Here is a 24,375-nt window from a genome sequence, read left to right as displayed (position 1 = left end):
TTCCCTGCCGCCGAACCAATTAGAATGTGCTGCTGCTTCGCACATGCGCAGTAGGGAATGGCTGTGAAGCCGAAAGGCTTCACTGCTGGTTTACCTCAGAATGAATGGTGGCGGCAGCCGATCATAAAATCAGCTGGGGTTCTGACAGCGCAGGCTCCCTGGACAGTTAAGTGTCTATATATTAAAGGTCCGCAGCTACAGTATTTTGTAGCTGCTGACTTTTAATTTTTTTTCTCCAGCTGGAACTCCTCTTTAAGCTCTGGAGTGACTGCACTTGCAGCGTGCAAGTGCACTTTGCAAATTGCATTGTCTATTTGCCTTTAGTATGCCTTCTTGTCTTTCCTTTGATCACCTTTCAAAATTTGTCTTATTTTTGTCCCCACTGCCTCTTTAGCTTACTGAATATTATATGCTGCCCTTTGGTGATATTAAGGGTGCCCTTTGAGATTCCCCAGATTGACCACCGCTGCACTACAAGATGCCATTTGCTTCTTGGGATACTAACTGTGCATACAATACAGAATATAATGATAGCTCAGAAAGAGTGGAACAGATGATTGGTGCATGTGACCCTGGAGGCAATGGCACCCTGTTTAAAACAATACAGCTATGTTTTGGGTGGCCATGTAACTACGTGCTAAATTTGTTTGCTGTTGTTTAATGCCCTTCGACAATAATGTGCTAATAAGGGATATAACACTACAAAAACTTTGATTCATTTTTAAATATGTTTACTTTGCAGGGGAAACTGGTATTGGAAAATCAACATTAATAAACACACTGTTTAATACAAACTTTGAAGAACTCGAATCCACTCATTTTGAACCATCAGTAAAGCTCAGATCACAGACCTATGACCTCCAAGAAAGCAATGTACGCTTGAAATTGACCATTGTGAATACAGTAGGATTTGGGGACCAGATAAACAAAGAAGACAGGTTGGTTTGACATTTGTATCAGAAACATTTGTAATACGCAAACATAAGTAGATGGATGCTCCAACAACAGTTTTTATAATTCGTTTTTTTTTTTTTTTTTTAATATATATTATTGGCAAATATTTTTTTTATTTTTTGGTAAGTACCAGTGCAGTCATTCATACAGTCTGTTTAAAAATATATCTTTCATATGATAACTGACATAAAGCTGATTACTTCAGCTTTCTGCATAATATAATTGCTGCTGGTAGCAATCAAAGCTACAAAATATATGTTTCTCTTACGTCCTTCGACAGTCGCCGCCTCTTCATATTCGTCACATATGGGTATTAGACTTTGCTCCGAAGGAGTAGCTAGGCAACAGAATATGTTAACATTAAAGCTTTTAACATATCCCACCCTCAAGGGGTGGTCCCCTCAGTCAATACCCTCCTACTTCCTGCAACCATATCTCAGTTTTAATGTCTAGCTTGTCAGGAGTGGCTGGCTCTCTCTGTGCTGGGGCTTTGTGCCCCAGACTCTTTCTTCTTTTTTGATTTTTTGTTTGAGTTTTCTCTCTACCTTTACTTAGCTGTTCTTTTTGTCAGCATTAGTTAGTTCTTCGGATGAAGAGGATCATGCGGGCTGGGTCTCGGGCTGATCCCCCTGGTCGCAGGTCGTGGGTCAGTGGCTTCCCAGCCTGCCATCGAGCGTTCAGCCAGGTAACGCTCCTGGCACAGTGAACGACCCATCCCTGTTCGGTGCAGGGATGATTGGTGAGGTGGCTACCTCACTGGACGCTGTGCGGTTTCTTAACCCTCATTCTGTGCGTCTTGTATGCGACTCTCCCTGCCTCATGTGCAGCGGCTTGTTCGCCTGTGCGGGTCCCCCACGCCACTGTGAGGTAAGTGTATTTGTGTGGGGACCTGTCTGTCTGGGGGGGTGTCAGTCTGGGACTGTGTAACCTGCCTCTATTCACACTGTTTGTCTCCCTATCTCTCGGCTGCATGCTGTGGGCTGCAAGGGGGGGGGGGGGGGAGCTGTGTGACACTGTGTGTGTCAGCCTTGTCAGTGTGAGAAGCTGTGTGCTGTGGGGCATGTTTTGTGGCATGTTTGGGCATTGTACAGCGATCACTGCGGCGATCTGACATGTTTTTTTATATACAGACATGTGTGCATTACTGTACTGTGGAGCGGCGGTTTCGGCGCCAAACGGCGCCATTTTGCCTACACTCGCTCCGGCCGCATGTTCTACATGCATGGCGGCCATTTTCTTGTAGCCTCCCATAGGCTTTCATAGAGCGCCCTGGCAGCATCACTTCCTCTTCTCCAGGAACACCGATCGAGGCAGCAGCAGCAGCGAGGGTCTCCTCAGGTTATATCCTTCCTATCCATTGCCTGTGTCAGTTTTATTGTCCCTGTGGGGGTCTCTTTGTGCTTGTGTGTGGTGCGGTGGGCTGCGCTCGCCGCGCTTGTTAAAGGGGCAGTTAACCCTTTATTATCCGGCATTTGTTATAGGGGCAATGGATTCTCAGGAGGGCAAATTTCCTACCGCCTTGGTGGAAAGCCAGGGGACCCCTGTTTCCCCCCCAGGGGGGGATTTAGCCACTATTGTGGCTGGCCTTGCTGCTCAGGTGCGGATGCTGGTGGCTGCTCAATCTACTAAAAGACCCAGAGTTGCTCTTTCCTCTGATTCTGAGGCTGAAGGTGATGGGGTTGTTATGGCGGGGGCCTCCTTATCGGGGTCCCGCTCCTCCCTAGATCTAGTGGGGTCCGAGGTGGAGGCTGAAGTTGAAGGGGTTGATAATTCTCCCCCTGGCTCGCCTGAAGAGCTTGCAATCATGGATGAATTGATTGCTTCCATAAAACAAACACTGCGTTTGCAGGATGAAGTGTGTCCCCCCCGCTGCCTTGGCGGCTTATGGGACGCAGAGAAAACGCAGGACGCCGCAGGTTTTTCCCTGCAATGATGATTTTCAGCGCGCTGTTAAGGAACAATGGCGCAATCTACGCAAACCTTTTGCTGTACCAAGTAGGTTCAAGCTGCGTTATCCTTTCTCGCCTTCCACTGATGAAAGGTGGTGTGTGCCACCCCCAGTGGATCACGCAATTGCGGTTTTAAACAAATCCACTGCGATTCCTGCAGAGGATTCCCCTGTGTTCCGTGATGCCACGGATAGGAGATTGGAGTCTCTTGCCCGTCATACTTATTCTGTTACGGGTTCTATGCTCAAGGCTCTGTTTGCCTCTCTCATGGCGGCCCAGGCGGTCGCAAGTTGGACGCAGATGCTTAGGCGCGTCCTAGTGGCCGATTCGGCCTCGCCGGCGACCCTGGATATGGTGGATCAAATCCACCAGGGTGTTATGTATCTGTGTGATGCGGATTTGGACCTAGTCCCGTTGGCTGCGCGTGTGCACAGCGTGGCGGTGTTGTCTCGCCGCCTGGTTTGGTTGAAATGTTGGTCGGTGGACCAGTCTTCACGTAAGACCTTAGCCAATCTGCCTTATGATGGGTCTCGCCTTTTTGGGGAGTCCTTGGATGTGTTGATTAAGGGGATCACCGGAGGTAAGAGCACTCTCTTGACCCATTTCCCCAAGGCTAAGGGGGCTTCTGGGAAGAAGCATGCTAATTTTCGGCCCCCTCAGGGGTCCTTTCGTGCCTTTCGGTCGCACTACAAGGGCAAACCGTTCAAAGGTCAAGGCTCTCAGAAGAAGCCCTGGTCTGGAAAACAGAAGTCCGGTCAATCCGGATCCGCAGCCCATAACAGTGCGGCCTGAAGGGGCGCCCTCACCCAGTTTTGGGGTGGGGGGATGCTTGCTCAGTTTTCTTCAACCCTGGTTGACCCGCGTGCGGGACAGATGGGTTCAGGAGATCGTTCGATCTGGTTACAAGATCGAGTTTCTCTCTCGGCCGGAGAGCAGATTTTTTACCTCAAATCTTCAACTGTCTCCAGAGCGTTTACGGGACCTGCACCTGGCGGTGCGGGACCTGAGGGCTCAGGGAGTGGTAGTTCCGGTGCCTCATCGGGACAGGTTTCGGGGGTTTTATTCCAATCTGTTCACCGTGCCCAGAAAGGAGGGCAAGGTTCGTCCAATTCTGGACTTGAAGGCTCTGAACCGCTCTGTGCGGGTTCGCAAGTTCCGCATGGAATCCCTGCGGTCGGTGGTGGCTGCCCTGGTTCCGGGGGAATTCATGGCCTCCATCGATTTGAAGGATGCGTATCTTCACATCCCCATTTTCGAGGGTCACCAGAGGTTCCTTCGATTTGCCATTGCGGAGGATCACTACCAGTTTGTGGCGTTGCCTTTTGGTCTCGCCTCGGCTCCGCGGGTCTTCACCAAGGTGCTTGCACCGGTTCTGGCATTATTGAGGGCCCAGGGCATTTCTGTCCTGGGGTATCTGGACGACATTCTGGTTCGGCCTGCGACCAGCCAGGGTCTGGAGAAGGACCTGTCTGTCACGATGCAAACTCTGCAGGAGTTTGGTTGGACGATAAATTTTCCAAAGTCGACACTGAGTCCGTCGGTTCGTCTTTCCTACCTGGGAATGATTCTGGACTCGGTGCAGGCGAAGGTCTTCCTACCGGAAGACAAACTCAGAACTCTTCAGGAGGAAGTCAGGTCCCTCAGGGACGTTCCGCACTCGTCTCTGCGGACGTGCATGAGATGTCTGGGATTGATGGTCTCGGCCTTCGAGGCGCTTCCCTTCGCCCAGTTTCACACGCGGGGTCTCCAAGCGGAGATCCTGTCCATGTGGGACGGGCGACCTCAATCTCTGGATCTTCAAATCTCGTTGAGTCATCGCACCAGAAGAGACCTTCTGTGGTGGCTCCAGTCCCCGATGGTGTCCGGGGGCAAGTCGTTTTCGTCCTATCTCGTGGACGGTGATCACCACGGATGCCAGCCTGTCGGGCTGGGGTGGTGTTCTGGGCGTTCTGTCCGCCCAGGGAACTTGGTCGGAGGGGGAGTCCTCCCTTCCGATCAACATTCTGGAATTGCGTGCGATAAATCTCTGTCTTCATCGCTGGACGGACCGGCTGCAGGGCTGCCCGGTTTGGGTGCAGACGGACAATGCCACGGCGGTGGCCTACATCAACCACCAAGGGGGCACCAGGAGTGCCCGAGCGGCTCGAGAAGTGGCCGACATTCTGTCTTGGGCCGAGACTCATGTCCCGGCGATAACGGCGGTTCACATTCCGGGGGTGGAGAACTGGCAGGCGGACTATCTGAGTTGCCAAACCCTGGATCAGGGGGAATGGTCTCTCCACCCGGCTGTCTTCCAGATGTTGTGCGCGAAGTGGGGTCTTCCAGATGTGGACCTGTTCGCGTCTCGTCTCAACAACAAGGTGAGAAGGTTCGTGGCAAGGACGCGCGACCCTCGGGCAGACGCGTCGGACGCGTTAGTGGCCCCGTGGCATCAGTACAGGCTGATGTACGCGTTTCCACCGATTCAGTTGCTGTCCAGGTTCCTTCGCAGGTTACACTCGGAACGCAGCACGGTGATTCTTGTGTCACCGGACTGGCCTCGCCGGTCCTGGTACACAGACCTCGTGAATCTGGCGGTCGACGCCCCGTGGCGTCTGCCTCTTCGAGACGATCTCCTGTCTCAAGGACCGATTTACCATCCTGCTTTACAGTCGCTGGCTTTGACGGCCTGGCTGTTGAGACCGAGGTCCTGAAGGAGAAGGGTCTCTCCCCAGAGGTCGTTCATACTTTGATCAACGCGAGGAAGTCTTCCTCGGGGAAGGTTTATTACCGTACTTGGAAGGCCTATTTTGCCTGGTGTGAGTCCAGGGGGTTTTCACCCCGCACGTACTCGGTTTCCCGTGTGCTGTCCTTCCTTCAAACGGGTGTCTATCAGCGTTTGGCGCTGGCTACGATAAAGGGTCAGGTGTCTGCGCTGGCCGTTCTGTTTCAACGTCCCGTGGCTTCCAACTCCTTGGTTGGCACTTTTGTTCAGGGTGTGCGGCATCTGGTTCCTCCTAGGAGGGATCCTTTGCCCCCTTGGGACTTGAATCTCATTCTGTCTGTGTTGCAACGTGCTCCTTTTGAACAGATCAGGGAGATCTCGTTGTCTATGTTGTCCAAAAAGGTCGCCTTTTTGGTGGCGATCACTTCGGCTTGCAGAGTGTCGGAGCTGGCAGCTTTGTCCTGCAAGTCTCCGTATCTGGTTGTTCATTTGGATAAGGTGGTCTTGCGACCTAATCCTTCTTTTCTTCCGAAACGAGTTTCGGAATTCCATCTTAATGAGGATATTGTCTTGCCTTCGCTGTGCGCGAAGCCTAAACATCCAAAGGAGGTGAGATTACATTCTCTGGATGTTGTTCGGGCGATAAGGGTTTACCTTAAATCGACTGAGTCTTTTCGAAAGACGGACTCCTTGTTTGTTCTTCCAGAGGGTCCTCGGAAGGGCATGGCGGCGTCGGCCTCTACCATCGCCAAATGGATCCGGCAGACCATTGAACAGGCCTATGCTTTGCAGGGGAAGGTTCCCCCTGTGCCTGTGAAGGCGCACTCTACTAGATCTCTGAGTACGTCTTGGGCCTGTCGTCATGGGGCTTCTGTAGCCCAGGTGTGTAAGGCGGCGACTTGGTCGACCGTACACACTTTCACAAAATTCTACAAAGTAGATGTTCAGGCATCGGCGGATGCTTCCTTTGGCCGCAAGGTTCTTAGTGCGGCAATTCCCTAGGGTCCCTTGTTGGGGACCTCTGGCTGTTGGGATAAGCTTTCTATCCCCTGGATATTTGTCTTTTCCTGGGTTGTTGCTCCTGTTGAGCACTTGTTTTTTCCTGTAGCCCAGCTGGTTTCCTTCCTTTGGTAAGGTTCCTTTCTTTGATGCGGAGACTGCGTTGCCTTTCGGCGCGGATGCGTTTCCCACCCCTCATGTTTGCACTGCTTTGGGACGTCCCCATATGTGACGAATATGAAGAGGCGGCGACTGTCGGAGGACGTAAGAGAAAACGGAATTTTTGTAAAATCTTACCTGTAAAATTCCTTTCTCTGAGTCCTCCGACAGTCGCCGCCCCCGCCCCTCTTTTGGGGTTTGGTTGTATACTCTACTGCTATTCCACTAAAACTGAGATATGGTTGCAGGAAGTAGGAGGGTATTGACTGAGGGGACCACCCCTTGAGGTTGGGATATGTTAAAAGCTTTAATGTTAACATATTCTGTTGCCTAGCTACTCCTTCGGAGCAAAGTCTAATACCCATATGTGACGAATATGAAGAGGCGGCGACTGTCGGAGGACTCCGTTTTTTCCCTTTTAAGTAGAAATGAGTACTGGGTGTGCAATGGGAGCATTTGCCATAACGTTTAAGTATGTTTGCACTGGATGCTTGTATGCTATGGCATACTTACCTCTGAGTTAGATGTGTTGGACTCTCCTATGCTGTTTCACAGCTGCTAGTGCCATCTTTAGTGAAGCTTCTTCTGCACGTAGGAGAGTTTAATCATCTTGGCACTAGACTCCACTCTTTTGCAGAGCGTACACACTTTCATACAAAAAACTTTCCTGCATTTTCTGTACTGGTGACCATAACCGAAGCGGAGAAAATTTGCTCCAATAGTGAAGCAGATAGCTCTAAAAACCCAAAAGAGGTTCATTCTTTTCCCTTTTCCCTGAACTACAGGCTGTAGTTCAGTATTCATATACATTTGTGTGTTTATACTGTAGCTTATCATTTATATATATATATATATAGACAGCATGTTTTCCTATTAGGTATAGTGGTATGAACACTGCTCCAGGTGAGCAGTAAGTAATTCAGCCCCTCCACAAACTGATCAGGTGCTGGTCCAATCTGGAATCGTAAAACTCCAAAGAGAAAGGTAAACTGGTTGACTGCACTCCAAACGATGGAGAAATTGCAAAAGAGTTTATTGAAGTCTTCCATATAAAACAGTTACAAGCATGACATCTTCAGCCAGCTTTAACAGCAGTTATTGTGTCATGCAGAATGCACGTTCTGTGTGAAACGCATCAACTTATGTTCCCCTGGTTGAAGCTGTGATGTTTTTAAGGGTTTTATACGGAAGAATTCAATAAGCTGGTAAATGTCCTCATTGTTTGGAGTGGCAACCAGTTTACCTTTCTCTTTGGAGCATGTTTCCCCAAACCATTGCTTCATTTTTCATATTATTTATATTCACTCAGTGTTCATATTTTTTCAGCTATATGCCCATCGTGGACTACATTGATACACAATTTGAAGCCTACTTGCAAGAAGAATTAAAGATAAAGCGTTTATTGTACAAATATCATGACTCCCGTATTCATGCATGCCTTTACTTCGTTGCTCCCACTGGACATTCACTTAGATCCCTCGATCTGATAACCATGAAGAAGTTAGACAGCAAGGTAATTTTACACTTTATGTTGTCCTATTTTATTGGAGCTTTATGTGTGTATATCTGTCCCTGTGTGTATGTTTGTTGATTGCATACAAGTGGACTTTGATCATCATATTTGGACTTCATTTTTTTCAAGGGTTTGATTAAAACTCTCTGGGAAAATTAAAATCCTCCCTTGCAAAGGGTCCTCAACTGCAAAGGTTAAATGTCTTTTTAAGTCTAGAGGACAGAGAAAAGCACCATGACTTACCTTATCCAAGCTCCCTTATGCTCCGGCTTGTGGACTGTCCCATAGCGTCCTCATGTCCAGTGTATGGCTATGTACTTGATGACATCAGGGCATCTGACTACCAGAGCATAGGGGAAAAGAGGCAGCAAAGACAGTCTAGCAGCTTGGAGCCTGAGGGAGCAATCCTCTAGACCAGGGATCTGGAACCTTTTTGGCTGAGAGAGCCATGAACACCACATATTTTCAAATGTAATTCCGTGAGAGCCATACACTATATTTCAGGGGTCGGGAACCTTTATTTAATATTCATATTCATGGGCCGCAGCTATACAGTGAGTAGATGGAGCTGTTTGAAAGTGCCTGGAGTCCGGTCGGGAAGAGAGCAGAGCAGGCAGGTATGCAATGAGGCCGGAGTGGTGAAGCGCCTGCAGGCCTGCGAGTGATGGAGGGGAGTATAGGCCCTGAGAAAATGGCGGCCAGCCGCTGAAGGCCTCCGAATTGGATGTGAGAGGCAGCTCCCGCAGGTCCCCGGGTGTCAGAGGGGAAGGAGATCATGTCTGTCGGGGCACAGGGAGCGGATGGCAGATCTCCTTACTGGGTGGTGATTGCCAAAGCCCTCAGATGCACAGCACACGAGGCGGTACCGCAAGTAGGCCGCGGGGTCGGTAGCGCGGCAATCCGGTCACCCAGAGACAAACTGAGGGTAACGGGGGGGTAGCCCACAAAGTGTACCGTCGATGGGTGCAGAAATCTACTTGGCACCGGGCACAACTATGTGGATGGCACTGGATTGAGTGGTGGACGCGGCGGAGCTCTGGGACTACACGTCCAGTGCGGCTCACGTGCGGACACACCCCCCTTCAGTTTTCATTAAAGGCAGAACAGAGGCAGGCTTTTGTTGATGTAGCCAGAGCCACGGCCACTTTCGTTCATGGGGAGGATTTGGTAATGTTTGCTGAGATGCCAGGATGCCTGCGGGCACAGGCAGCGTTGGGACAGGAGAATGTAGTCCTAAGCCCCAGAACACGCATGCACAGGTGTCCAATCAACATGGGGTAGGAAAATGGGCACCTTGTGATGGGAGAGAGGGGCAGAAGAAGATTACTAGCCATAGAAAACTACAATAAAGGCAGAGCTTTGAAACAAAAGGGTTGGGTTTAATATCACTTTAAGGTGTCTTCAAAATCCCCTTCACTATTTTTGGTTGGTATTTAAAATGAAAATATGATCACATGGTCTTTAGTGTGGCATGTTTTCCAACTCACTTTTTGTATATTTAGGTGCTCCTTTCCTGTAACTTTTTTTCTCCATGTATGAGTGGCACCTGCCATCATCTGACATGAACAACAAATTGTATTTATAAGCAGAAACAATAGTAAGTAGTGTTAAGGGGCATCTAACACAAACTGTTTTTAGACTTACAAATTAAAATAAGCAAAAAGAAACATTTAATTGGGTTTATCCTGCTATACCTTCAGACTGGGTTCACACTAGTGCCAATTGGATGTGGGTTTCCCCGCATTCAATTTGCATAACAGGAGACTGTGCCTGGCTCTTAATGGAGCCGTTTCACACATCTCTGGGGTAGCTACAAAGTGGATTGCACAGGGGGGGGGGGGGGGGGGTCCTGTGCTTTTTTGGCTTTGTTTCAGGTCCGAGATCAGGCAAAAATTTGGGCCCGATTTGTCCCTGAAATGGAGAACAGGGACGCACCAGACCCCTGCTATGAGCCACATTCAATTTAAGTGTGAACCTAGCCTTAGGCCCCTTTAACACATACGGTCCGTTCAGTTTATCAGTTCAGTCACGTCAAAATGTATCAGTTTTCATCCGTTTTTTTCATCCATTTTTCATCTGTTTTTTTACATCCACTACCAATGAAAAAACGGATGAAAAACGGATCGTTTTCTCGTTTACATCCGTTTTTCGTCCGATCCGTTTTTTTGACGGATCAAAAATAGGGCATTCATCCGTTCCAAAAAACAGACATTGACGGAAGCGGATGAAAACGGATGAAAACGGATGTTAACGGATGATCATCCGCTTTTACATAGAGATGCATTGATGTCCGTTTTTCATCCGCCCACGGACGGATGAAAAACGGACAAACGGACCGTATGTGTGAAAGGGGCCTTAGGATGTCCCAAAAAGGGCTTACATGTCCATTCACCCAGGAAGGGATACCTGTACTGATAATATACATAGGTTGTCATTGTTAAACTCTTGGCTTGCTGTTTTGTGGATCCAAAGGCTTCAATAGGTTTATCCACTGACCTGGAACAAGTATGCAAATTAATAATTTTGACTTTCCTTTGACTTCATTAGCGGCATGCATATTTTAATTTAGTGATTCACAAAGTATTGAGCTCAGAGACAGCCAGGGCACTAGCAGTTTTAGAAGAAGGTCAGTAATGGCAGCCTCTGCCATGCTCTCAGTACTGATTTCCTTTAAATGATCATTTGCAATATATCAGTGGAGCATTACTACTTTAATACCTTCAAGATATTTGATAATTCAATAATTTCAATAGATTTAAAGTGTGACCTGTTGGCAAAGAAAAATGCATATCATTAATTGTGCCCCTGTGTTGCAGTGATCCCAATACTATTATTCATTTTTAGTATTCACACATGCTTGAAAAAGCGTAGGAATGCCTTCCTCCCTATTCACTACAATTATATATGGAAAAATACAATCTTCTGTGACTGCAGGCAGCTGAGGTCTCCTTCTTGGCTCATTGTCTGCCCAGTAACCGTTCTCATTCTTCCAAAGCTAAGACTCCAGAAAACTGTTCCTACCCTATTGCTATATGAAGTGCTAGAAGAATTTATAATACAAGCCAGTGCTCAATGTCATGAATCATATTTATTGTAAGAAAATATAGATACAAATGTATTCCTTATATCAAGGGTATTAGACACACATGCTTGTTCTACATAGAAATACCAAGATACAAATATATGTAGTAATCTATTATCAACTAATCAGATTAGTTGGGAAGTAATTTCTGGTTGGTTGCAATGGCTTACAGCACTTGCATATTCAAATAATTGTACTATGCTTATTCACATTACTCTTTCCACTGATTTTATTTAGTTCTGTAAAGGTTTTCCTAAGCGTATCACTAAATATGCACTGTATTTTCCAAAGAAATGTGTTTCCTTTCAAATCAGTTAGCGGCACCAATTGTTAATGTTTTAAATTTGTACTCCTCACCTGAATATAGGGGTCTTCATATGTAGCCTTTCATGTTTTTTCACTAGGTGAACATTATCCCTGTGATAGCAAAAGCAGACGTGATCTCAAAGTCAGAGTTGCATAAGTTCAAAACAAAACTGATGAGTGAACTGGTCAGCAATGGAGTCCAAATCTACCAGTTCCCAACAGACGATGAGACCATTAGTAAACTGAACTCCTCCATGAATGTAAGCCTTCAAGACCACATTACACTGTGCACGTAATGCTCCAATTTTATTGTAATAAATATGTGATGAGTTACTCGGCGAGTAGACCAAACTAGACCTTCAACCTAGCGTGGAATGAGTAATGTATGCTGCTTTATGCAGGACACAAATTTTCGGCAGCTGTAAGCCAAATACTGAATGCTCAAAGCAGCCATACTTTGGGCCTCTGCAAATGAAGTTTGCTAAATCGCAACGGTGACACTTGTTAGGACATGAGCTAGTTATGCATATGTCTACAGAAAAGTGTTTATAAACTTTCTGTAGTTACTATATTAGTTCACATCCTTGCAAAACTCACCATTAAAATTGGACTGAATATACATCACTATCATGGGTACAAGATCTTTTGTACCGTGTTTCCCTGAAAATAAGACCTACCCTGAAAATTAGCTCTAGTTTAAAGTGGTTGTAAAATCCTATAATCCATCTCTATTATAATTCTATATAATGTACAATGTGTGTTTTTCTGTAATATTATTGTGCCAAATACCTTTGTTACAGTGCCGCTCACCTGACCTCCCACTGCTCTCCTCCTCTTCTCAAAACTGTCAGTGGGGGATCTCGGCCCCTGCCTCTGAATTGCTCGGAGCAGGGAAGAGAGCTCCGGTGGGTCACTTAAAGAGGTTGTAAACCTCAGAAAATGTTTTTAAAAAAAAACAAACACCTGAAAGACAAACACATAATGAGCTAGGATGCATCGCATCCTAGCTCATTATGAAATACTTACCTTAGAACGAAGCCCCGCAGTGCCGCCTACTCACCTCTCTCAGGGGGGACATGTTCGGTCGCCCTTCTTATGGGTTTGCAGCATCGGGCCATTTGATTGGCTGAAGCCATGATGACGTCATTCCCGCGCATGCGTGCGGGAGCCGACGTTCACAGCACAGGGCTCTGAAGGAACGGCACAAGCGGCCGTTCCTTCAGAGCGCATGCGCCAGTGATGTCACTGGCTGCATGCAAAGTAAATATCTCCTAAACGGTACATGTTTAGGAGATATTTACAGCACCTATAGGTAAACCTTATCATAGGCTTACCTATAGGTACAAGTTACAGAGGAGGGTTTACTTCCTCTTTAAGTGCCCAGCGGTGCTGTAACAAAGGTATTTGGCACAATAATATTACACAAGTACACACATTGTATATAATACTGTAATAGAGTGGATTATGGGATTTTACAACCACTTTAACTTAGTTTACACTGGGGATTCTTGACAGACAGGGAGGGAGAGGGGGAGAGAAGGCGGGGGCACAGGAACTGGCAATACACATTACATGATAAGACCTTCCCCCGAAAATAAGCCCTACTGTGTATTTTGTTGCCAAAATTAATATAAGACCCTAATATAAGGTCTTATTTTCGGGGAAATACAGTAATTGTCACTTCAATGTGTTAGATGCAATATAAACTTCACATTAATGCACAATTAATATAATAACATTTATTCCTAAAGCTGTTTGTACACACTTGTCCCACCGCCTGTTCCTCTGATCTTGACTGTCTTGCAAAGTGTACAGCCTCTTCGATACAAAGTGTCTGAATATTTATTTAGGTAAAAAAATTTACAATTTGATACTCTGCTGAGAACTGTTTTTACCAGATGTGCTGCTGGATACATTGTTTCTGCATCCAATCGTAGCCTGGTATTTTATTGTTGACACGCTGTTCTCTGAATAACAGCATTAAACAGTAACTGGTCTATGAAACTTTTATTATGTGATGTGACACTTCTTGGGGTGTCAGATGCCTGCCCCCCTGCTGCTCTTTCTGGTTCCTCCAACCAGCCCCTACATCTACAGAGAGACAGAAACCCTTATAAGTGAAGCTTTAACCTTTACATCCACCTATTCTTCTCCCTTATCCTAACACCAAAAAACTAGCACATACCCCAAATCCTTAAAGTGATTGTCACCTAACCCTCATAATTAAAGTGGTAGTATCCTCGGCCCTTCTTTCTCTCAATTTCAATTCTGAGTGTGTTTAATCTAACTATAAATTACTTAGCCCGTTAATGGTACAATGCAAATGTTGCTTATTTCTTTGTTTTGTTCCTTTCTGCTGCATTTTTTCCACATCTTTAGCGCCACCATTCCTATTGTGGTTTTCTTGTCAGTTTATGGGCAGTATTTCAGGCATCATTCTGATTTCATTTCCGAAATCCCGTGCATGCGCAGTAGCCCCCGAAACCAAGCCTCGTTTTGGTTCAGTAACGAGTTGGGACAGCCAATAGGAGGCTGTCCACTATCTCCCTTCTCCACAATCGCGTGAGCACGGGGCTGACGTCAAACAAAGGAAATGATGCAGCCCCGGCATAGAGCCCCGGCATAGACCCTGCATTTTTCCGGCAGCAGAAGCTTGCCAGAAAAGCAGGATAAACTGAGCATGCGCGGATGACGCAATCATCGATAGAAACCGAGATATCCAAGGAAGGTTGGAGGTAAGTGACAAGAGAGATATGTACCTACATTATATGCACTGATCTAATTGAAATAATGTAAAGTTTAAGGAATGAGTATACTTCCGCTTTAAACTGCTAACGTAAACAAACTTGCAATTTTTGTGTTGGTAACAAAGTTTTTTTTTTTCCTTGTTATGTAAAAATATACAGTACTTTTTATAAAACCTTTGTTTTTGCAGGCACAGCTACCATTTGCAGTGGTAGGTAGTATGGAGGAAGTTAAGATTGGAAACAAGATGGTAAAGGCCCGGCAGTATCCTTGGGGGATTGTACAAGGTAAAACCTTTGTTATTTAAATAGGATTGTTGAATGTAGGTGCCTTCTTAACGGTGTAAACTATCTTCTGCTGTTTAATCTGTTTTCGCCCACTGATACACATTTACATAAGCAGCCTTTCAGCTGCTAGTCAGTTGAGTGCAATATTATAGACTAGCCTATTGCGTGCAACATGCTGTTACCCTTTAAAATAAACACTCTAAAACATAATAGGGTTGATATACTAAAAGTAAAAAAGCTGTTCGCTTTGCATTTCACTTTGCCAGGGAATTTTCCCTTTGCATAATGAAGAGCAAATCCTAAGTTTATTTGGACCCAACATGGACAAAAGCAGCAAGGCTGTTATTTTGGGGTATGTTAAGGCTGCTACGTCATTAATAAAAGTAAGGGCTCTTTCACACGGCCGCTCCGTGTGTCCGCAAATCATCCTATTTTTTTTTGCGGATGATTTGCGGACATAATGTAAGTCTATGGCATTGCGGATGTCAGCAGAATACCATCCGCTGACATCCGATTTTCTTCCTTTCAGTTCTGTTCCGTTTTTTGGAACGGAACAGAACCCTATTTTTCATCCGTTCAAAAAACGGAAAGGAAGGAAAATCGGAGGTCAGCGGTGTCATCCGCTGACATCCGCAATGCCCATAGACTTACATTATGTCCGCATATCATCCGCAAACGGATGGGATGATATGCGGGCATACGGAGCGGATGACACAAATGTCATCTGCTCCGTGAAAAAAAAAAAAGTCCCGCAGCGGAGCTTTCACACGGAGCGGCCGTCTTTGAATGACAATTAGTCACGCAACGCTGTACCCATATGACATTTTTTTTCCTTTTTTTCACACAAATAGAGCTTTCTTTCAGTGCTATTTTATCGTCACTGGGGGTTTGTTTTTGTTTTTTGTGCTATAAATAAAAAAATACTGAAAAATTTGTAAAAAAATTAATAATTTTGGTTATAAAACTATGCAAATTTAATAATTTTTCTTCATAAATTTTGGCCAAAAGTTATACTGCTACATATCTTTGGTAAAAATAACACGTTTTTGGAAAATGTGGAAAGAAAATTAAAACATATTTTTTTTTTTTTTTTTTACACAAAGTCCATTTATAAGATAGTTCTAACACATAGCATGTACATAGCAAAACTTACACACCAAAATACATTCTGCTACTCCTCCTGAGTATGGCAATATCACATGTGTGAAACTTTTACCCAGCCTGGCCACATACAGAGACCCAAAATTCAGGAAGCATCATCCAGTGCTCTAGGGACATAAAATACAAATCTAATTTCCTGACTACCCATTATTTTGTGAGACACTGTAGGGCACTGTAGTGCCACTGATGTGGCATGGATGAGCAGTGATATGGCACAGATGAGCACTAATGTTGCATGGATGTGGCACAGATGAGTACTTATGTGACACGAATGAGCACTGATATGGCATGGATGGGCATGAATGAGGCACAGATGGGCATTAATTGAGGCATGGAAAAGGCACAGATTGGCATGAATGAGGCATAGATGGGCATGATTGAGGCATGGATTGGCATGAATGAGGCATGATTGGGGCATAGATGGGCATGATTGAGGCAGAGATGAGACAAAGATGGGCATGATTGAGGCATGGGTGAAGCACAGATGAGGCACGTTTGAGCAGTGCTGTGGTCTCTCTCCTCTCCTCGCAGGCTGCACTGATCGTTTTGTACAGCGGTTTGTTGTCAACTGATCGCTCCATCATTGAACAGCACGATCACATGGTAAAGGGCCGTTGTCATTGATCCGTGATGCACTGGGTCCTGTAAACTCGGCGAGCAAGGACACTTCTGTGTGCATTTCCCAGGGGGCACGCGGGAAGCGTGATTCTGGGAGGGTGTCGTTGTACGCCCCTCCAGAAAAAGCCGACCGCGCTGCAGCCGTCATTCAGCTATGGCCAGATTGGCAAATGGTTTAAATTCTGCTCAATCTCAAGGCACCCCATTCTAATATGTAAAGAGCTAAACTAATAGTTTTATATTATGCAGCCACATCCACACACATTGAGAAAACATTAAAGGTGGTTTATTCTTTTAAAGCAAATATACCTTTGCACACTGGTTCTGAGTAGTATTCCAATGTTTCTCTTGTCCCCTGAGTTTCTCTTGCTCCTTCAGCTAAAGTGACCCCAGTGCTAATAGAGCGGGGCAAACAAGGATGTTGTGCAGGTACCCAACTTCGTCCTTATTAACTGGTGATGTCATTGGTTGTTATGATGCCAGCGGTTAGAAGGTTGTATTGGTGAACAATGAAAACCTGTGGCTTTGTATAACTAAAGGGCAGGCTTGATCCACCCGCTGGTTTGTATAACATTTTTGGGCAGTTTGTCAAGGTAACCCCTGAAGAATGGTACCCCAGGGTGCCTGGGCACTCTGGTTTAAAAAGGCAGCTATGAACAACTTGTAGTAAGAGGTAAATCACAAATAGTAGGCATGTAACATTTGCACCTCACTCAACATAAAGTGTAAAGCCTGGTACACACGGGCCGAATATCAGCTGGTTCAACAGAAACCGGCAAACATTTGACCTACAGCAGCCTGTCCGACAGAAGCCGGCCACACATCGGTCTTCTGTAAAATGGGCATGCTAGAGAAACAGCATCGCTGTGAGCACTGACTGGTGTGTTCTGGTGTGTGGGGGGGGGGGGGGGGTTTGGGCAGCGGGCAGTTCCCCCCGGCGATTCCTCCTGTGAGGGGGGGGGGGCAGTGAGCAGTCTATCCAGGCAGTTCCCCCTGTCAGAACACAATAGCTCAGCAAGAAGATTGCTGTACTGACATTGCATAGTTAGTACAGTGAACTCCTCCTTTTTTTTTTTTTTTTCGTTCAGCCCGCTGAGTTGCACGAAAATAAAAACTGTCAGGATGTACCAGGCTTTAGCTTTACTTTGATAGGTTCTGTGTATTGATCACCCCCTGTATATTATTGATAACAGTGGGTGTAGATGTAAATAGGAGGACCTGATAACAATGCTTGGACTCAGGGTAGAATGGTAACAGTTCCCACAAATGGGGGACCTCCCAACTGGTAAATTCGGCTGCTGTATTTTACAAGGGATAAAAAAAGCCAACCTCAATCCAGTATCAGTCAGGCTTGGCTGTATTTAGCCTTTCTGAAAAAGGAAGAAATAGGTCTGCAATTTTGACTTGCGTATATCTATCTACCTGTAGACTTTTCATTACTTAATAAAGTAGTTAATATTAAAAAACATGACTTTTCAATTGATGAAAACCTGTGTTAGCCTGAATGCAATAGTTTTTGTTGGACCCTTAGAAGTACTGTATATCTCTTACAAATTTGACAGCTTGGCTGACAAAGCAGCGGTAATTTAAACCCATCAATTATATGGTGTAATTAAATCTGATAGGCAAGCTAATGATTTTCCATGCTGATCCTTCATTAGGTCAAATTGAGTGAACAGTCCAGCAGTGAACTCAGAACAATTTATAATTATTTATTGTTAGAATAATGACTACTTTTTATTTCACTTCAAGTTGGTTCAAATGAACTATTTTCTTCACTAACAGATGCAGCAGATATGTGTGCTGTATAAAATGTATGTAGCCTCAGCTACATATAATTTACAGAGCTGTGTTGAAAGCAGCGGGACAGGAACTTCCCATCCTATACCCAGAACAAAATCGGGTTGGGTTGAGCGCTACTCGGCCATTCACAGGGAGCTTTGTATTCTATGAATGAAAATGCAGCCTCGTCTGATAGGCGGGTGGATGATGTCACGATCTCCACCTAAACCAATCTGCCTCAGCCAATTAGAGGAAGCTTTGTATTCATTTATAGAATACAAAGCTCCCTCTGACTTGCTGAGCAGCGCTCAACCCAACTCCATTTTCTTTGTGGGAGCAGGGACGGGAAGATCCGGCCCCACGGGCAGAAACGCAGCACTGTATAATTTATGTGCTGCATCTGTTCGTAAAGTAAATTGTTTGGACCAGCTTGGTCCAAGTTAACTCTCTTAAGCAACATGAACTATTTTAATCCTTATACCTTCCTAGGTTATTAATAATGCTAGTAGCATATTTACACATTTTAAACTTCAGTTGCTTCCTAGTTTCTAGTCTAAGCCAAAAATATGTCATATGTCCCATGCATTTTTTTCTTTTATCTGTAGGGGAGGAAAGTTTTTATGTCTCAGCTAAGCATCTTTCCTGCCTGCATGCCTTGGCTAAAGGCATATGGATTCCAGGAAGTAAATGCTACACAAATTATCTGCCGTTACTGAAGATGGCCATGGCTAGAAATGGTGTGGGGGTGGGGGAGATTCAAAGTGATCTTTTTAACAAAATAAAGCATGGAGACATGGATGGATGGGCGAGTTTTGATTTGAATCCTCAAAATGAATTAAATAGTGTTTTTAGTTTGTGGTGCTCAGATACAGTTAAGTTTTTTGTTTTTTACTTTAAGGTCTCATGCACACTGGGAGTTTACCAAACTCCTCTAAACCCTTTTTCTCCTGGCAGGAGAAAAGCAGCTTAAAAAACGCAAATAAAGCTGAGTTTTGAAAACACATTTAGGCACATCAAGCATTTGGTCATTCATTATTATTAATCTAATATTAATATTAAAGCATTTGTTACCCCAACATTTCGTATTCCTGTTATGTGCCTGCTGTACCATGTACTTGTGTGAGAAAGTATCCTGTTCTCTTTGTATTGCTTTCTTTGTGTGAAATCTCTGGTGTACCCGCCAGTCCCTCTGCTTTCATATTGACCACACTAAGCAGGCAAGCAAACCGTGGTCAGTTCTCTAGCTATGCTGGGAACCCGTGTGTTCTGATCCAATGATCAGATTTGCCCTGACACGCCCCCCCGCACAGCCATTTACTGGGAAGCTCAGTGGGCTGCTCTTCTCCTCCCCCAGCTCTTATGCATCTGAGAACAGAGAGAATGTTATTATTTTTAAAAAAAAACTTACAAATACCTTTTTTCCCCTTTTTTTTTATTGTTTTGCTTTTCATTTCTATTTTAAACTGAATGGGTTGTTTTGCGGGGTGATTGTTTACAATCACTTTAACTTATTCTGGCTAAACAGACCTAGCATTTAGGCACATTTACACATGTCTACAGACATTTAGATGCATTAAGTGTTTTTTTTTCTGCTTAACCCCTTTGATGATGACCGCATGCATATACACGGCCACTCCGTGGGTGGGCCTTAATGCCAAGCGGCCGCATATAGGCAGCCCTGGTAAAATAACATACCGTGCTGAGAGCGTGCTTTGAGCGTGATCCTGGCATGGTAGCCCGTGGGTACCATAAAGCTCCCGATGCATAGGAGAGAAATGCGGACATCTGAGCAACATGGTGCTGCTCGCTCTGTGGTGAGTGTCCATCTGGAACCTGCTGGCTTCCTCCCCTCTGCTCAGCAAAAGCCTTCCTCTGGTAAGCGTCTGTATAGAAGCTTTTCAGAAAGAGTAAAATGTGCAGATCCATGCCTGGTGCTGCTAACATTTTAGCATGGATTTTAGTTTATATGACACAGAAACTGCACCATTTTATGACAATTTGCAATTTGCGATTTTTTTTTTTTTTTTCTCACAGGTGTCTCAAACCTATTTCAACATAGGCACACTATGTTGTTTGTTTGCTGAATGTCTGATGTCCTTTACATGTGCGCCAACAGTATTTTATTAGGCCCTATGAATGGATGTATGATTTTAGTTTTCTTATTAGGGTGAAATTAGGATGACCGTCTTTAATGATAATTGTTACAAGAACCCAGTTGCACGCTGTTTGGGGTAAAGCTCTAGGTCAGAATATTCCTCCATTTCCTTTCTTGCATTATAAAACTTCTCACCATGTACAGCCATATCCTTAGATTTACTCATGGGACAGCAGGCAGGAATTTTAACCCCAAAACATATTTGATAATAAAATATATAAAATGAAAAAATTACATTACTTTTTATTATTATTATTTTTTTTTTTATTAATAATAACCACAAAGACATTGGGTTGGAATAAATAAGGGCGCGGCTGTTTATTATTGGTTTCAAAAATAATCATGAAAATCAACAAACTTTGATAAATCATTCAATACATACATGAAACCCAACCTAGTCACTATGACTCAGGTTGTATAAACATGAAAATAACTCAAATGTATTTTTTCCACAATAAAATTATACACATAAATAATGAAATCTATCATCAATCAATAGTCAATAAATAAAAACCGTCCTCCTTTTGAATTACACAAAGGTGATACCACCACATAATATAGGCCGCAACAAATAAAGGGGAGGGAGGGGAACCCTACAGCTCCATTTCTGAGACAACTGAGCCCGAGCTACTGCGGTACCTGCTTAAATACCCCTGGCACAGGGTTCTGGAACTTTCCGGCAGGAAAGAGGTCACTTGACCCTGGGAAAAGGTCAGCTATCCTTCCCCAGAGACAATAAATTCTGTCCTCAAGCCCTGTGGTAAAAGGTCAGTGGGGAAGCTTAAAACTGCCTGCTCCCGCTGCCGCCCCATGAAGAAAAGAGGTACTCCCCTTTTCCACACATTCTCTCTGTGTTTCTATTAAGCTTCGATCATCAGATATATTTGCTATTTAAAGGAGAAGTATGGCCAAAGATTTTTTGGCTATACTTCTATGGATCATAGTGCAGTTCGTTCTGTACTCCTGTGACCTGTTTTCAGCCGACAGCAGGATAAAGCTGCAATTGTGAATATGATGGTTCAATTGTATGATAAGGTTCTGGCATACACATTTCTCTAATTGAAAGTATTTATTACTGTAGTGTACTCTCCAACAGTCCTCTCTTCCTCCAGCCTTGCAGTGCTGTTGATACAGAGCTGGGGTCAAGAAACCTATGGTGCTGGGGATGGTTACATTTTGTAGCATGTTTTCCTGGGAAATCCTTAGATTGTTAATGCAAATATACATTTTCACATCGGCTCTGCAATTACATCATGTGTTTTATTTTTTTTGTAATTACTTCCATCCAGGGCCGTCTTTTAATATTGATTGGACCCTGGGCAAACATTTTCCTTGGGCCCTCCCGAATCCACTTATCAACTATTTGCGAGCAGTGCGGGCTCAAGGGAAAGCTGCCTTGGGCCCCATAACAATGACTGGGCTCGGGGCAGCTTCCCCTTTTGCCCTGTGTTAAAGACGGCCCTGCTTCCATTAATTAATTCAGTCAGTAGGTGGAGCCTTTGACACTTTAGCCACTATAGATTTCAAAGTTTCATTGTAGTTATGATTAAAGTTGGGTAGGCTGAAACACGTCAACTGACTGTTCCTGCATACTGTACACTGTGGTTTCCTGAAAAAAGCAAGATTTTAGAGCAACAGCGGTTGTGCGGATCATCTTTATGGATCATTACTCTCAGATGGGCGATTGTGGATCAGGCACCTGTGAGCTCTGTTGATGGTGGACTATATGGGTAGCAGCACTGAACTCTCTGTTTGCACTGGTATGTTGATACAGAGCTGGGGTCAAGAAATATATGGTGCGCGGGATGGTTACATTTTGTAGCATGTTTTCCTGGGATATCCTAAGTTGTTGATGCAAATATACATTTTCACATCAGTTCCTCTGCAATTACATCAGCTGTTTTAGTTTTTTGTAATTACTTCCATCAATTAATTCAGTCAGTAGGTGGAGCCTTGAAACTTTGAAATATATAGTGGCTGAACTGTCAATGTTTCGTTGTAGTTATGATTAAAGCTGGGCAGGCTGAAATGCGTTGACTGTACCTGCATACTGTACACTGTGGTTTCCTGAATAAAAGCAAGATTTCTCTTACGTCCTCCGACAGTCGCCGCCCACTCATACAGTCATCACTTATGGGGTATTGACTTCATCTCCACAGGAGTTTCTAGGCATAAAACTTGTAAAAGAACAATAAATCTACATAGTCACACCCATGGGGGCTGTCCTTCCAGTCCAATACCCCCCTGCAATAAACATCCCACTTCAGTTTGTCTTCTGCCTAGCTTCATTAGTGGATTGTTGCTCATGTTGAGCCCTGTTTCATTACCCAGTAGGTTACCTTCTTGTACATGTAAGGTTCCTTTCTCTGATGTGGGTACTGCGTTGCTTTTCTGGCGGTTGCGTTGCCCACCCCTCATGTCTACACTGCTTTGGGACGTCCCCATAAGTGATGACTGTATGAGTGGGCAACGACTGTCGGAGGACGTAAGAGAAAACTGAATTTTTGTAAAATCTTACTGTAAAATTCCTTTCTCTGAGTCCTCGCCCCTCTTTTTGGGGTCTTTTGTTATACACTTTCACTGTTTGCGACCAAACTGAAGTGGGATGGTTATTGGACTGGAAGGACAGCCCCCATGGGTGTGACTATGTAGATTTATTGTTATTTTACAAGTCTTATGCCTAGAAACTCCTTTGGAGATGAAGTCAATACCCCATAAGTGATGACTGTATGAGTGGGCGGCGACTGTCGGAGGACTCAGAGAAAGGAATTTTACGGTAAGTTTTTACAAAGATTCAGTTTTTAGAGCAACAACGGTTGTGTGGATCATCTTTACGGATCATTACTCTGATGGGCGACTGTGGATCAGGCACCTGTGAGCTCTGTTGATGGTGGACTATATGGGTAGCAGCACTAAACTCTGTTTGCAGGGGTATGTTGATACAGAGCTGGGGTCAAGAAACCCATGGTGCCGGGGATGGTTACATATTTTAGCATGTTTTCCTGGGAAATTCTAAGATTGTTGATGCGAATATACATTAATAATCACTTTTTTGTTCTTCTCCAACTAGTTGAAAATGAGAATCACTGTGATTTTGTGAAGCTTCGTGAGATGCTAATTTGCACTAATATGGAGGATCTGAGGGAACAGACTCACAATAGACATTATGAACTGTATCGACGCTGCAAGTTAGAGGAAATGGGATTTCAAGACCTGGGTCCTGGGGATAAGCCTGTAAGGTAGGTTGCTGTCTTTTTCATTCAGTCATCCTTTATATTTATGTGATCTGTTTGAGGTAATAATATTGTAATGTTTAGTAATTTAGTCATTCTAACTTCAAACTGAGGACCATGCAGCACTGGGGTCCCTAGTTGTAATCCTGGCGAGGACACATCTGCAAGGAAGCAATGGCAGATTTCCAGGGATTTTTTGGTTGCGACAAAAAACTGAACCATAAATTCTTAAAAAGATCAAGATTTGTTTAACATAGGCTAAAATAGTATATCCACATACAAAACTCGTATTCATAGCAGCATTTGTGTGGATCCCAACATGTTTTGCCCTAAAACTGCCTGCAAGGAGTTTGCATGTTTCTCCTGTGTTTGGGTGAGTTTTCTCCATGTACTCTGGTTTCCTCTCACGCTCCACACATGCTGGTAGGTTTGTTGGCTCCTGTTTAAAATTGGCTCTAGTATATGTATGTATGCATATAAGATACGGGACCTGGGATTAAAAAGCTCATTTAGACCAGGGACTAATTTGTATGTACTGACTGTGAATGTGAATATGTAAATTGTTGCCGCTGTATAAATACCTATAATAAATGTTTACTGTGTCTGAAACTAAATTATATGAATGATTTCAGAAGCAATTTCTCTCATCTGTGCAATCTGCTAACAAGCTACTTTCCTAATATAACCGTATTAATACAAATAAAACAATATCAGATACCACTGTTGCT

General features: G+C 44.5%; 1 protein-coding gene across 2 annotated transcripts in view; it reads left to right on the top strand.

Annotated features, from left to right (window-relative positions):
• Window positions 1-24,375, top strand: part of LOC309545604 (septin-10-like) — a 132,717-nt gene that overhangs the window by 66,263 nt on the left and 42,079 nt on the right. For both annotated transcript variants that reach the window (XM_082244846.1, XM_082244845.1), the window contains exons 4-8: window positions 743-938; window positions 8,092-8,278; window positions 11,765-11,926; window positions 14,602-14,698; window positions 23,485-23,653. In XM_082244846.1, coding sequence (XP_082100972.1) covers window positions 743-938; window positions 8,092-8,278; window positions 11,765-11,926; window positions 14,602-14,698; window positions 23,485-23,653 — 811 coding nt within the window. The remainder of the gene's footprint in view (window positions 1-742; window positions 939-8,091; window positions 8,279-11,764; window positions 11,927-14,601; window positions 14,699-23,484; window positions 23,654-24,375) is intronic.

This window comes from Pelophylax lessonae (assembly GCF_965119305.1).
Source record: "Pelophylax lessonae genome assembly, chromosome: 2".
Classification (NCBI taxonomy): Eukaryota; Metazoa; Chordata; class Amphibia; order Anura; family Ranidae; genus Pelophylax; species Pelophylax lessonae.
This window is presented reverse-complemented; position numbering and strand designations above follow the sequence as displayed.